The 15,786-nt window shown below is 38.6% G+C and overlaps 1 protein-coding gene across 6 annotated transcripts in view; it reads right to left on the bottom strand.

The window, feature by feature from the left end:
• Positions 1 to 15,786, bottom strand: part of TJP1 (tight junction protein 1) — a 121,077-nt gene that overhangs the window by 25,692 nt on the left and 79,599 nt on the right. For all 6 annotated transcript variants that reach the window (XM_054450550.2, XM_054450552.2, XM_054450553.2 and 3 more), the window contains exons 10-18: positions 14,556 to 14,661; positions 10,504 to 10,654; positions 7,548 to 7,656; positions 6,363 to 6,582; positions 5,904 to 6,088; positions 5,706 to 5,801; positions 2,416 to 2,498; positions 1,253 to 1,463; positions 851 to 951 (exon numbers count right to left, since the gene is read on the bottom strand). In XM_054450550.2, the coding sequence (XP_054306525.1) occupies positions 851 to 951; positions 1,253 to 1,463; positions 2,416 to 2,498; positions 5,706 to 5,801; positions 5,904 to 6,088; positions 6,363 to 6,582; positions 7,548 to 7,656; positions 10,504 to 10,654; positions 14,556 to 14,661 (1,262 nt within the window). The remainder of the gene's footprint in view (positions 1 to 850; positions 952 to 1,252; positions 1,464 to 2,415; positions 2,499 to 5,705; positions 5,802 to 5,903; positions 6,089 to 6,362; positions 6,583 to 7,547; positions 7,657 to 10,503; positions 10,655 to 14,555; positions 14,662 to 15,786) is intronic.

The raw sequence follows: 15,786 nt of genomic DNA, 5'->3' as shown, positions 1-15,786 counted from the left end.
CTAATAACCAAAACTTACTGCACTGATCTGAAAAAGGTAAAAGACATTTAAAAAAAAAAAGCTTCCTTCAATAGTGTATTCTGAGGAAATGATTAACTCTCCAGACAAAATAAACAGACCTTCCCATCAAAGATTGCTATAAAACCAGAAAGACTGACAATCAAAAGTATTTATTTTAAAGCTGGTCATTTGGACGTACAGAAAACCAAAATTCAAAGCCAGGAAGGATCTATTGCTTTGTTCAATATCTCCCAGTATGTTGTGAGAATGTTAACAGGTGTTGAGTGAAAAATAAATGTGAGGAAATGCATGAAGTAGGCTTTTTAACTTTTAGGATGTCTCAGAGCCTTTAAATGCCAGTGGGTACCAGGATACTCGCGAGGGGTCTAGGGTTTATTTCCCACCCGCTGCTTGCCTTCATAGTGCCTTCTCTCTTAGAGCAAGTCCTGAATTGAGCATGCTGAGGACAGCACTTTGGGAGATGCTCACCTAGGCCATCCAAATCCCCTCATTTTCAGAGGAGGAAACTGAAGCCAGGCTCAGAGTCATCATTCATAGCCAGACAGGGGCAGCATCAGAACTCAACCTGCTCTTCATTATAATTTAAGATTCTTTAGGAGACAATCCTACTGTAGTGGTAATTCAACAGGCGAGAAAATTTAAGAATTCTCTTACCATCAGAAACAACTTTCATAACCCCTACACACAAATTATAAAAACCTAAAAGCTAACTTTCCCCAAATTTCTCCAATATGTTGATCTAATCAGAAAGTACTGGTATCTCAAAAGCATCTCTGATTGGTTACATAATTTACTGAACAAGTCAAAAAAGTAATAGGAAATGTCTTACCTTTCCCTCAGAAACCCATACCAGCTGGTTTTGCTGTTGCTGAATTGCTTCTTTCAGCGCACCATACCAACCATCATTCATTGAATTTAAGTTAATTGTAGCTGAAAATAAATTAACGATGTGGTTTTATGGTTAGAGCACTGCCAAAAGTCAGAATTAATTCAACCCTGCTTAGAGCTAAATCGTCATTACTGAAAGATGGTATCTAAGGATGCAAACATTTGAAATTTCTATTTTGCTACTGTATATTTTCTTTTAACCAAACAGCAGCTGTTAACACAACAGGAAGCTTTCCAAGAAAAGATCATGTAAGTTTTAGTATTTGAATACCGTAACATTTTGGCCTACTTAATGTTGCCCAGACATTGTAAGCTGAAAGAAGGCCTTTATTAACATACTCACTTGTAAAAAGATGGTGATTATTTTTACGAAGTTTATGAGATCGTTCATATAACTTCCTGGCACTTTTCCGAGATTCTGGACATAACCTCATTCTCATTGTTTTTACTCCTTGCTTAGAATCAGGGTTAAGAAATACAACAATTGGATACCACTGGGCATAGTTAAGACGATCAACTGCATTTGGTGTTACATCTAATAAAGCATGTTTGTCCTAGAAACAGAAAGAAAAATATATACAAAGACACAAGACATCATTAATTAAGAATCATCAAATTCAGCTGGGTGCAGTGGCTCATGCTACGCCTATAATCCTAGCACTTTGGGAGGTCGAGGTGGGTGAATCACTTGAGGCCAGGAGTTCCAGACCAGCCTGGCCAGTATGGAGAAACTCTGTCTCTACTAAAAATACAAAAACTAGCCAGGCATGGTGGTGCACGCCTGTAATCCCAGCTACTTGGGTGGCTGAGGCACAAGAATCGCTTGAACCTGAGAGGTAGAGGCTACAGTGAGCCGAGATCACGCCAGTGCAGTCCAGCCTGGGCAATAGAGCAAGACCCTACCTCAAAAACAAAAACAAATACAAACCAAGAAAAAAAAAAAAAACACCCCATCACATTCAGAAAAAGTCAAAAGTCTGTACTATATTTCAGTGGTAACAGATCTTTAATTGTATTCTAATGTCTCAGGAGCACATATTAAAAAACTAATTGTAAGTTAACTCAATTCCATTTCTAGCCAAATTTCTAAAAACCTTTCTATGAAGCTCACTTTTACGACTTAGCCCTAACACCGCCATCTGACAGTATTATCCGTGTACAGTTAAAATAAAAATAAGTTTAAGAATTTAATGTTCCTGACATTCCTTATGAATGTAAATATCAAACTACAAATTCAATTGTACTGATATAATATATAAGCAGTCTGTTAATTACATCTAAACATCATACACTTGTTTTGTGGTAATGAAAAATCATCTTCTGATGCCTACAGTAACTATTCTCTTGAAAGTAATTATTATAATGCTTTTCAGTAAGGGCTTAATTTTCTTATAGTATGTCAGTAATAGTCTCAGAAAAACTACCTTCTACATTCAAATTAACCAAATCCCATCCCACTCAAAACCACAATAACATAATGAAATGGGTCAAGTTTTAATAACTTACTTGATCTATGATTTGCTTTATTGTATGCAGGCGAATAATGCCAGAGCTACGTTGGTCAGTTCCAGCATCTCGTGGTTCACTCTCTATTCATTATGTCAGGACAAAAATAAGATCAAATTTTCATTGGTTAGATCAGAGTTTCTCAACTACTGGCCACCACTGATATGCCGGGCTGGATAGGACTTTTGTTTGTGGAAACCGTCTTATGCATGCAGTACTTAAAGTGAGTTTTAATATTCACACTTTCCATTTTTCTTTTCAACTACTTTAATATTCCGGAAAAAAAATTAGCCATTAAAGAAGAAAAAATATATAGGAATGCACATTTTTTTCTTTTGCCTGGGGCTCTAATATGGCTCAACAGGGCACTACTTCCCACCCTTTTTCACACTGTAACATCCAGAAAAAATATTATTTATATGGCACACTGAGATAAACTGAGGGGGCTGCTCCTTTGCCAAGCTCTAACCAGCCACTACTGGCTGAAGAGGTCAATACCTTGGCATGTCCATCAACCATCGGTAACAGTGCTATAGCAGATTGCCTAGGGAGTTCTGGGTTAGAGACCTTAGTTACATCAGTAGAAGGGGAACCTGGGGGCAGGAAGCTGTAACTGTGAGACAGCCTATGGCTTCATCCTGGCAACCTGTCTTCACTGGTGTATAATGTGCCAAATGCAGCTTGGGCTGGTTTCCAACCAACCATCTCAGAGCACAGAAACGTTTGTGACTCTGGTCACAAGGAAAGTTTGAAAGGAAAGGAAGAGCTTTGGTGTTTCAGAGATCAGACAAAGGCAGAGATCTGGAAAGACAAGTCACACTGAGGGTCAATATAAATGATTTTGGAGAATGAGACTACCATAAGACAAAGCACCATGGGCAAGCAGGGCAGAATTTCAAATCTAGTGAACACTGGAGAATTAAGAAGAAAGATCAACTGGGAATTTTGGTTGGAAAAAAAATGCTACTAACTCCTCAACTCAAAAGACTGTCATTAGATTCAAAGAAGATATAAAACTAAGCTACCTGAATTCCTTGTTGTGGAGTAAACCTGATTAAACCAATGTATTACCCTTTAAGGCAGAGCTTTGTAAGTCATCATACTTGCTTTTCCCAAATCTAAAAATCCTAAATTTGGTTATGGGTAAGGGTTACCACCAACTTCTTCAGGTGAAATGTCATCTACAGATAACTTAGCCAGGTGCGGTGGCAGGTGCCTGTAATCCCAGCCACTAGGGGAGGCTGAGACAGGAGAATCGCTTGAACCCAGGAGGCGGAGGTTGCAGTGAGCTGAGATCGCGTCAGTGCACTCCAACCTGGGCAACACAGTAAGACCTTGTCTCAAACAAAACAAAACAAAACAAAACAAAACAAACTTCTTCTGAAAAAACTAAGACAAATAAACATTTTCCAACTTGCTCAGATTTTACTCAAATCATTTGTCTGCAAATCTTCTGATGTTCAGAAAATAAATATCCTTATCAACTTCATTGGCAACCAAATGAAAAGCAATATATTTAAAAAAAAAGATGATGTTCTGATTCTTTAAATTAACACTATGCAGTTTAAAGATGTTACTGAGGGTCGGCTGGGTGCAGTGGCTCACGCCTGTAATCCCAGCACTTTGGGAGGCCAAGGTAGGCAGATCACGAGGTCAGGAGATCGAGACCGTCCTGGTTAACACAGTGAAACCCCGTCTCTAAGTAAAAAAACAAAAAACAAAAAACAAAAAAATTAGCCGGGCATGGTGGCAGGCACCTGTAGTCCCAGCTACTCGGGAGGCTGAGGCAGGAGAATGGCGTGAACCCAGAAGGTGAGCTTGGAGCTTGGATCTGAGATCGCGCCACTGCACTCCAGCCTGGGCAACAGAGCGAGACTCTGTCTCAAAAAAAAAAAAAAAGGTTACTGAGGGTCCTGAGGGTCATATAGTGCCAGTGGGAACAAAATCCCCAGTACAACTCTCTGGAAAGCAGAAACTTCATCATAATTATGGGAACAGCTATATTCTTAAGGATTTAAATCCTTTGGGAAACAAAGCAGGGCATAAACAAGCAAACAAAATACGGACAGATTTCTGTATCTTTTGTAATAGTAATATAAATTTGAAACAAACGATATAAAAAAAGCCTAATCGAACCAAAAATTGCAGGATAATCAAATGAAAATATGCCATTACCTATGAAAAAGGAAAATAGGATATAAACTTTTCTAAACAGTATAAATAAAACTTTGCCAAAATATGCTTAAAAGAGTGGAAGAAAATACAATGGAATAAAATTTAGGGTGGTGATATGTGTAAAAATTAACTTTCCAACTTTTCCAAACAGAGAATGGCACTTTTATAATTACAGAAACAGTTTAAAAATAAAACAAAACTGGCTGCAGTGGCTGACACCTGTAATCCCAGCACTTGGGGAGGCCAAGGCCAGAGATCACTTGAGCCCAGGAGCTCAGGTTCAGCCTGGACAACATAGTGAGACCCTGTTTCTACAAAAATAATAATAATAATAATAAACTAGCCAGGCGTGTTGGCACATGCCTGTAGTCCTAGCTGCTTGGAAGGCCAAGGTGTGTGGACTGCTTGAACCCATGAGTTTGGGACTACAGTGAGCAATGATCTAACCACTGCACTCCTGCCTGGGCAAGAGTGAGACTCTGTCTCTAAAAAAAATAAAGAAAGTAAATAAAACAAGGATCTGTAAGCAAAACGTATTTGGCATACAAAGCACTGCAGCCTCAATACTTACACTTACTATCTTATTATAAATGTCTGCAATAGTAACAGCTGATAACATTAGCAATGTTTTATTACCCTTTTTAACTATTTGTGTATTTGTCAATTTAACGACTAAAAGAGCTGGAATGGAGCAAGAAAGGGTTGTGGTCAAAGCCAAGTCTTGTCACTTGTTCACTGAGGGCCACCAGGAAGTTCAGACTGAAGAAACTGGAAAGGATCCACACAATGACCATCCAAGTCTCAAGCTGCTCAACTGTAACATGGATATTATACTCCTTACCTCAGAGCATGACTGGGAGGATTCAATGACATTGTATACTATGCAATTTTCATATGAAGCCAAGAGTTTCCTAAACGGTGATTTTTCTCATTAAACGAATTGGTCGAACAACGACACGGTCACTGGGGTTTTCTCACCAAATTAAAAGAATGGGATAAACTGCTAATTTTTCACTGACAAAAAGTCTTATTTTTATTGAATGAATGAATCAGAACTCACTCACTTTAGAGGTGTAACTCCCAACCTCATTTAAGTTAGCTTTGAGGCTACTTACTTGCAATTTGATAAATATCTGGTTCTTCTCTTGCCAGCTTTTCTCTGGCAACATCAGCTATTGGTCCAAAAATGGTTACAGGCCTCAGAAATCCAGCTGGAAAGAAATTCACATGAAAAACAGCATATTTTATACCTTTTCTTTCTTAAACATATTGACGTTAAAGGGTATTAGTTTAGTCTGTAGAAAATAATCTACCTTCTCGAAGAACCACTCTTTCATAAGCTGGAAACTTTGTTTGAACAGGCTGAGCGGATAAATCCTCTCTGCTTTTTCGAAGATTTCTCTTGGAGCTGCGAAGACCTCGGAATCTCCAGAAGTCAGCACGGTCTCCGCCTGCTGTTTTTGGAAGTGTATACTGTACACTGGCTAGCTGCTCAGCTCTACACAAGAAAGGAGAAAATTAAAATAAGGGCATTTAAAATGCAAAATGGAAAAAGACCTACAATGAAATGAAAAGTGCAATAATGGATGGAAGTTCACATACAGTTTAAATCTTAATGGTTATAATAAAGAGGAGTTTGTAAAGCTAACTCAGTTATAGATACGCTGAACACAATGAAAATTCTTTACATTACCAAAATTTCCCAGTGGGATTGAAATGATCTATCATCATTTACTTGATTCACTCTATGAGAAGTATCCAAGCATTCATACCTGTTCTTATTAGGGATGATGCCTCGTTCTACCTCCTTATGATTTTTACCAATTCGAATAGCAAGCCAAGAGCCCAGTTTTCCATTGTACAAGGTATCCACAACACGGAACACCTCTCCTTTGTTAAAACTAAGTCCATAGGGAGATTCCTTTTCATATTCAAAATGGGTTCTAATATAGAAAGAATCTCCTACATCTGATTCTACAATGCGACGATAAACTAAAAGGAATAAAAACAAACACATTATCAATATTTAGTGGCATAACAATCTGAAAGACAGATGCTATGATAATATCAATAATAATATCCAACAAATTCTTACTATGTGCCAGGTACTGTATTATTTTATTTCACGTATTCATCACTGTAAGAATTGAAACTAATTGAAACTCTTAGTACTTCCATTTTGCAGATGAGGAAACTGATGCAGAAAATACATCAAGTAACTTGTCAAAAGCCACACGCTTGTTTTCTATTATATCACCTAACTTATCTGCAAACATTATAGACATTTCCATATCTAAATCAGCAGTTCTCAAATAAAGGTAATTTTATCCCTCGCCATCCAACATTGGACATTTGCCAATATGCAGTTTTGACAGTCCCATCTATGTACTGAAAGGGTAGGGGGTGTGTGCTAGTGGCATCTCATCTAGTGAGCAGAGGCTAGGAATGCTCCTGAACATCCACAATACACAGGACAGTCCCTAAAACCGCATTATGTGGTCCAAAATGTCAACAGTGCCAAGGCTGAGAAACCTGGCTCTAAGTGAAAATCATCTACTTTATCACAGAAAAAATGGGGTTTTCTCTTGAATGCTAATACACATCTGAGTGTATTGCTTAGAAACATCAGTACAAAATTTGAAAGTTGCTCATATATACTTTTGTATGGTTCTGATGGCTAATAAATCAACACTTTCTATCACTTGTAAAGGGTTGGATGGCATTTTATTTAAATTAGAATACTTTTAAAGGTTAGTCCTATTAGCATCCTCTGCTAATGAGAATCATCTGAAATTCTGTGCTCCTAAATGACTTAGAATTACGTAACTTTCTCTGAGATTAACAAATTCATTCATCACTCAACTTTGAGCGACTTATTTTTTAAAAATGGAATAAATCGCTTTGTAAGTCCTCAAACTCTACAGGTTTATCTCCTCCATTTTCTGGCAGCATCTCACCATCCTTCTTCTTCTGAGCCAATATGGTCACTTCTTCTCCTTTAGGGAGGTCAAGCAGGAAAAGGACGGCTTCTTCTCTTATGATATTTGTAAAATCTACGTTGTTTACCTATTAAAGTAACATTTCATAAATCATTCTTGGCTGTTTAAGAATATGAAAATAACGTACACAGGACACAGATACTCTCAGTCTACCTAATTTGAAAATATCACATCTTTTTTTTTTTTTGAGACAGAGTCTCGCTCTGTCGCCCAGGCTGGAGTGCAATGGCACGATCTCAGCTCACTGCAAGCTCCACCTCCCAGTTTCAAGCGATTCTCCTGCCTCAGCCTCCCGAGTAGCTGGGATTACAGGTGCCCACCACCACGCCCAGCTGATTTTTTTATACTTTTAGTAGAGATGGGGTTTCACCATGTTGGGCAGGCTGGTCTGACCTCAGATGATCCGCCCGCTTTGGCCTCCTAAAGTGCTGGGATTACAGGCATGAGTCGCCACACCTGGCCGAAAATATCACATCTTTAAGATGAAAAAATTTATTTTACTTTGGAGAAAAGAATACACTCTAATTTTTAAAAAACAGAAACAAATAAAGTGAGTTAAAGGTATAAATTTATTTAAATAGTATTCAGTGTGTCCTGACATTAAAGATCATCTGTGTAAAATTTAACCAATTTAGATGAAAAAAGATAACTTTTTACAAGTTGCTGAGAAAAAAAAATCAAAAGAAAATGGGATTAAAAAGACAATCTGCACTGTGGCAACCCTGTAAGAGCATCTGGCTCAGTGTTTGCCAAGTTAATATTTACTTCTATTAGAAGCTTCTAAATGCCAAAATGAACTCATTAAAATGTCACCAGTGACTGTGCGCAGGATTACAGGCAGGTTTTCTTCTTTCCACCGTTTGGAAATTTTCCAGATCAAAAAAGAAAAAAAAAAAAAAACCCTAGAAACAAAAAAATCTGACATGCACCACTTACTTCTATGATACAAAACAAAAGTGAACTATTAAGAAACATTTTTTAGCCAGGCGCAGTGACTCATGTCTGTAATCCCAGCACTCTGGGAGGCCAAAGTAGGTGGACTGCTTGAACCCAGGAGTTTGAGACCAGTCTGGGCCACGTGGTGAAACCCTGCCTCTACAAAAAATACAAAAATTTGCCACATGTGGTGGCGAATACCTGTGGTCCCAGCTACTCAAGAGGCTGAGGGGAAGATCGTTTGAGCCCAGGTGTTTAAGGCTGCAGTGAGCCGTGATCACACCACTGCATTCCAGCCTGGGTGACAGTGAGGCGCTGTCTCAAGAAAAAAAAAAAACATTTAAAAAACGTGTGCCCTGATTACTTCAAAACAGGATTAAGAGATGGGTAAGAAAATAGGTCTCTTTACTTTCCTTGGTATAGTGAACGTTATTATACATGTTGTATTTAAATGTTTTTGACATAACTTGATTGACAACAATGTAAACATCATCAGAAAAAGAATCACCATATCAGATCAGATGGAAATAGGTCTGAAGTCAGATGATGATTTGACTTTTTGACATGCTAAGTTTGAAGGGAAAAGGAGGAGGATTCAATGAGAAAATGACAGGGCTCAGGAAATTGCTGAGTGAAAAGATTTTGATTACGAGCTGCTCACTTGAGCAACCAAACCCAATAAAGAGGCAGTGTAGCAAGAGAAGCAGAGAGTTACCAACATTTCCCAAGTTTTAAAAGTATCAGTAAAGATGGCAGGAAAAGAATAAAAAAATTACAGTACCAGAATGGCAGCATTACGGAATCTAAGGAAAAAAGTACTTCAAAAAAGATTAAGACAGTCAAAACGCTGCTAAAAAATAAAGGAAAATGAGGCTTGAGGATGACATTAACTCAGCGATGGCTTATTGAAAACTGAGCTTCAGTGTGGTGAAGGTGGAAGCCAGGCTGCAAAACTGTATGACCACAATGACTGAAAACAGGCAAGGACCTCAACCACATCCTTCAACAAGTTAAACAGCAAAACAGGACAAAATGAGACAGTGGAAGATAGATGAAGAACCAGTGGAGAGAGAAAGAGAAGAAAGTGAACAAAGCTACAAGATTCTGGAGCAGACAGGAGGCTGAATCCAGGCCACTGGCAAGAGGCAGGCTGAGTACAGAAAGAGACCAGAATAGGGAGGCCATGGCAAAAGACTTTGTGGTAGAGAGGCAGAAAAAATGCAGGAGCTCACAACGGACAGATACCTTCTGATTAAAATGGGACATAGTTTAATCTAGCAAATCAAATGGAGGTCTGGATATTTTAAAAAGAAACAGGAGACAGATTAACATGGTACTATGTCACTATTTATGGGGAAGGGAGGACTCTATACACTCTATTGATACTCTGCATCTAACCTGGGCTTTCCTGATTTGTGTAACTGATCCTGTCTCTTGTGGAGTATGAAGTTTCAAAGCCAGGCAAGCAGCTTACACATTTGCCTTTGATGTGAATTCCATCTCCCTGTGCCTGAGCCATTATCTGGGGTTAAGAAGGTCCCAGAGGTTGTGCGGACTGCTTCAAGATGACTCATATGGGAGAGGAACACTTGATGTTGCTTGCTGGCAAGTTGTGGCCCATGGCAGAGTCTTGCCAGTCTGAATGTTTAGTTGAACTTCCAAAGACTACCTGGTAGATATTATCATCGGGATATAAGACTTATTTTCTTTTATTTCCGTGAACATGAGTGGTAGAAATGAAATGTCACATTCTTTACTAACACATAATATAGCAGTAAACAAGAGCAAGATACAAGAATGGGAAGTGAGAAGTCCAGCATAAGGTAGACCTGATGGATTTTGAGTTTGAAAGTTTAAATGGCTCAATGGAGACTGCTTACAGATTACAATCTAATTACAGTAGTAAGCTTGTTGTTTGATACCTTTTTCTGGTGATCCAAATACTTTTTAACCCACATAAGTTGCAATACTGACATACCCTGAGAATTTGATCACCTTCCTCTAAGCCTTCCTTGGCTGCAGGGCTATCTTCTAGAACGCCAGCTACAAATATTCCAACATCATTTCCACCAGCCAGCCGCAAACCCACACTATCTCCTTTTCTGAATTTTACCAATTTCATGCTGGGCCTGTTGAAACAGATATTTCATTTGAAACAGTTAAGAAGAGCTTAAAACGTTATAGCAAACACTACAGTGAAAACTATATTCAGAATTAAATAAAGAACCATAATTTCTAAAACTTCTCTCATACCACTAATTTACTAAATAAAATTTAGTGTTAGAATTCAAACCAGACTTAATAACACTATTTTCTGATTAACAGTTTTGGAATATTCAAATTTAATATGCAAGTACTATTTTACATAACTAATTTATAAAATTACTTTGTAAAACAATGTTTTCTCAACTCTCAAAGAGTCATGGTACATTCCCAATGGCTAAAGACATCTTCCATTTTTTCCACCCCAATTCACACATCATTTCTATTAAATAACTGTAAAGTCAAATTTTTTTAAATAAAGGTAGAAATTGAAGTATAAATTGGCTAATTTTCCTGACACGATGGACTCAAAATAAGGCTCCAAGCATTGTGATTTCTACATGTAATAGATAGTGATTTTTAAAAAAACTTTGCAGTTGGTGGAGTCTTTCAGTAGTTCACAGAGTAGTTTACTTACTCTGCTGCCCCTCTGAGTTTTACAATACAAATCATATAGTCATTCAGCCTTTCTAGATTAGCCCCACATCCAATCTGTCCCTTTGTAGTTCTCTGAGTGGAAAAAAAAAAATAATGCATACACACCCACCTCTAGCATCAGTGTAGTGTTGAAACCTTGTGACATTCCTTAAAACAAATACTAAAGGATGTCTTGTAAGAATTGACTGGATAGAAACAGACTGTAATTAAAAATTACCCACTATATTTCCCTTCTAGGGATTCATAAGTACTCTCACATTCCTAGCCAAAAAAATACACTATTTTACCTATTCTCCCAAGAAGTGTAGAAAAAAATCCCTATACTCTTTATTATGTAATACTAACCAAATTATTAGAAACTAACAGATAACAATAACAACAACAACAAAAAAACACAAGTCAAATAAATGAATGAAATGTGTTGAGGAAGGAGCGATTTCTAGTCTCTTTAAGCCAACTAAAGAGATCACCTTAACTTTCACAACTTACTATTTATTCATTTCTGATTGGGTTACCTGACCTGGAACTAACATCAGCTAGTCATAAAAGAGCCTGAGAATCAGATGAGGTCTCTCACTGGCTGGTGGCATCCTTGATCCCTCCATGAAACTATTTACCAGCTTTACTACAAATGGTCCAAGCCCCTTGGTTGTAGTGGTATCCTAGCCAGGTCAAAAGCATTCTCATAGATTCTTCTCCTAAACCCACTGTACTGAAAGCTCTTTAAATATTTCCTCAAAGTCCTTAAGACTCCAAGTCTCAGTTGGGTGTGGTAGCTCAAGCCTATAATCCCAGCACTTTGGGAGACTGAGGCAGGAGGACTGCTTGAGCCTAGGAGTTTGTTACCAGCCCTGATCAACACAGCAAGACCCTGTCTCTACTAAAAAAAAAAAAAAAAAAAAAAAAAAATTAGCTGGGTTTTGTGGGTCGTTGCCTGTAGTCCTAGCTACTCCAAAGGCTGAGGTGGGAGGATTCCTCGAGCCTAGGAGTTTGAGGATATGGTGAGCAATGATCACACCATTATACTCTAGCCTGGGTGACAGAGTGAGGCCCTGTCTCTTTAAAACAAAACAAAACAAAAACGAAAACAAAAGACTATAAGTCTTTGGAAATCCTCTTCTAACCCTGACCAATCTAATGCGCTTCAAAAAGTAAAAACAACTGAGCACAGTATCCACCCTTTAGTAAAACATGGCTTCTGAAAACCACTGTTAGAAGACAGCTTTAGGCCATATCTCACCAACAGTGTCAAGTGCCTTAGATGACTGACATTTTATACTTTGTCCTGCCTGCATTATATTAACTACTTGCAATAGCAAAACAGACTCACTAACTTCTGCATCAAATCCATTCATTGGCTTTAAATGAAAAACCAAACCTTTCCTGGCACAGCTACTAATCCTGCCCACGTCCTCAAATCCTCTTTGGTATTTGTTCTCCCAGGGAAGGAGGTCTCTGGAATTTTTCTTTCCTTTTTTTTTTGAGATGGAGTTTTGCTCTGTCACCCAGGCTGGTGTGCAGTGAAGCGATCTCAGCTCACTGCAAGCTCCACCTCCTGGGTTCATGCCATTCTCCTGCCTCAGCCTCCCGAGTAGCTGGGACTACAGGCGCCCGCCACCACGCCCGGCTAATTTTTTTGTATTTTTAGTAGAGACGGGTTTTCGCCATGTTAGCCAGGACGGTCTCAATCTCCTGACCTCGTGATCCGCCAGCCTCGGCCTCCCAAAGTGCTGGGATTACAGGCATGAGCCACCGCTCCCGGGCAGTCTCTGGAATCTTATCATTACAGTTTCCTAAACCTCAAACACTTACACAAGTTTTCAAGCAATTCCCAAGAAAGGAAAAAGAAGGGGACTATCTATGCCTGCACAATTTATAAAAGGTTGAATTATCAATTACCTAATATTAAAATTGTAGTTTTAAACTTGTAAAAGCCCCATCTCTTTCAGAAACTACTTCTATCTACCTAGCTCGGTCTAAATCTAACCCACTTGAGGAAATCTGCCAATTTTCTTTTTTGTTTGTTTTTTTTGAGACGGAGTCTCGCTCTATCACCCAGGCTAGAGTGCAGTGGTGCAACCTTGGCTCACTGCAAGCTCCGCCTCCTGCGTTCACGCCATTCTCCTGCCTCAACCTCCCGAGTAGCTGGGACTATAGGCGCCCAGCTAATTTTTTGTATGTTTAGTAGAGATGGGGTTTCACCATGTTAGCCAGGATGGTCTTGATCTTCTGACCTCGTGATTCACCCGCCTTGGCCTCCCAAAGTGCTAGGATTACAGGCGTAAGCCTCGCCCCGCCATTATTCACATCATGTCCCCTTTACCAGTGCCAATAAAAAACTAATTTGGGCTGGACACGGTGGCTCACATCTGTAATCCTAGCACTTTGGGAGGCTGAGGTTGGTGGACTGCTTGAGCCCAGGAATTTTAGACCAGCCTGGGCAACGTGGCGAAACCCAGTCTCTACTAAAAATACAAAAATTAGCTAGGTGTGGTGGTGTGTGTCCTTTCATTCCAGCTACTCAGGAGGCTGAGGTGGGAGGATTGTTTGAGCCCGAGAGGCAGAGGTTGCAGTGAGCTGAGATTGCACCACGGCACTTCAGCCTGGGCGACAGAGCAAGACCCTGTTAAAAAAAAAAACAACAAAAAAACTAACCAAACAAAAAACTAATTTGATAATCATGATGGTTTGCAATTTGTTTACAAATTTACATCTCAACTCTACCAAGTATAAAATGTAAAGTAATGAAAGGTGTTAAGATAGTAAAAACTTTTGAGTTGCTAACTACCCTAGAACAGGTTCTCAACCAATCTCAACCATGATTTTGCCCCCAAGGAAACATCTGGTAATGTCTACAGATAATTCTAATTGTCACAACTAGGGGACTGCTACTGGCATCTAGTGGCCAGGATTACTGCTAAACATGCCACAATGCACAGGACAGCCCCTCATAACGAATGCTTACCTGGCCCAAAATGCCACTAGTGCTGAGATTGAGAAACACTGATTTTTTTTTTTTTTTAATGCTCCATTGGAAAGCTGTGGAAATTCTGATGTCTGAATAGAATTTTTTTTTTTCTAATTCCTAACTTAAAAACTAGGCAGGAGACAGTGGTGAGAAAGAAAGCATCCAAAAAGTTCCTTTGTTGTCTAATTTCTAATTGACTATCTATATAAGTAGCAGAATGTTAAATATAAAAACTAATCATACTATTAGGTGGTATGTACTATTTTAAAAAATATATGCAATATGGTTTACAATTAAATTCCTACTCTAAATAATGCTTAATAATGAACAAAGAAAACAATACAACTTCACAACTGTATTACCGAAGAATCCCATCTTCATGAGTTGAATTAGGTAGGACACCATCAGATGGACTGACAGGTAAATCCACATCTGGTTGCCCAACTTGGGCATACACAGGCTTTGGTTCTAAGAAAAAAAAATTGAGTAGGACTCACTTTAGAAAAACATGGAATAATAATGCAAGCAACCAAGCAATATGATTCATAAGTTCAGAGAACCTGATAAGGAACATATCTACCATATGTATTAGAGAACATTTTATAGTAATAAATTCTGAAGTCTTTGTAATAAGTAGGTATGTTACACAGTCACCTGTGTTTTCCATAGTTCCAGCAATCAGAATTTGAAAAATCTATTCTTTAGGAATGAATAACAACAAATAGATATGAGAAGAGAGAATTCCTACATTTCCCTGTTAAGACTGCCAAAGTAGCTACCTTTCCTCATTATGATAAAATGTTTTTAAATAACCATATTTCTGCCACTCAGCAAGCAGAGCAAGAAAGATGATTTGAGAAAAGGAAGTGAAAGACATCAGAAACAAAATCTCCAGGCCTCCCAGGCAACCGATCTTAGCATCCTGCTGATTCTGTTTTGTCTTCACAGACAGCTTTAAAAGGCTGCTTGGGTCAGACACAGTGGCTTGCACCTGTAATCCCAACACTCTAGGAAGCTCAAGTGGGAGGATTGTTTGAGGCCAGGAGTTGGAGACCAATCTGGACAACAAAGCAAGATTCCATCTCTCCAAAAAAACGACAACAAACAAACAAAAAAAAAACAAAGAAAACCCACAATAAAACCAGAAAATCCAAAATAGCCAGGTGTGGTGGTGCACACCTGTAGTAGGGAGGATCAGGTGGAAAGACAGCTGGAGCCTAGGAGTTTTGAGGTTACAGTGAGCTAATCACACCACTGCACTCCAGCTGGGTGACAGAGTGAGACTCTGTCTCAAAAAAAAAAAAAAAACAAACCCAAAGACAATAAATAAATAAAGGTATACTCCATAAAATGTTTATGAAAACACTTTCAAAAAAGCAAAATAACTTTTGTTTTTAAATTTTTGAAGCCAATCTCATGTTTCTCTTTAAAGAGCAGTGTTGGAAAACAATTTTATTAATTGCAAGTTGTTGTTAATGATAAATATTTTCTATCTAGAAAGTAAAGGAAAACATTCATGAAAGGCAACTGATTTGTGCCAACCTGCTACCCATAAGGAAAATGCTGGAAGTCATATGCAGACTAATTCACACA

This window comes from Pongo pygmaeus, chromosome 16 (assembly GCF_028885625.2).
Source record: "Pongo pygmaeus isolate AG05252 chromosome 16, NHGRI_mPonPyg2-v2.0_pri, whole genome shotgun sequence".
Classification (NCBI taxonomy): Eukaryota; Metazoa; Chordata; class Mammalia; order Primates; family Hominidae; genus Pongo; species Pongo pygmaeus.
Note: the sequence above shows the minus strand (reverse complement) of the source record. Positions and strands in the feature narration are given on the sequence as shown.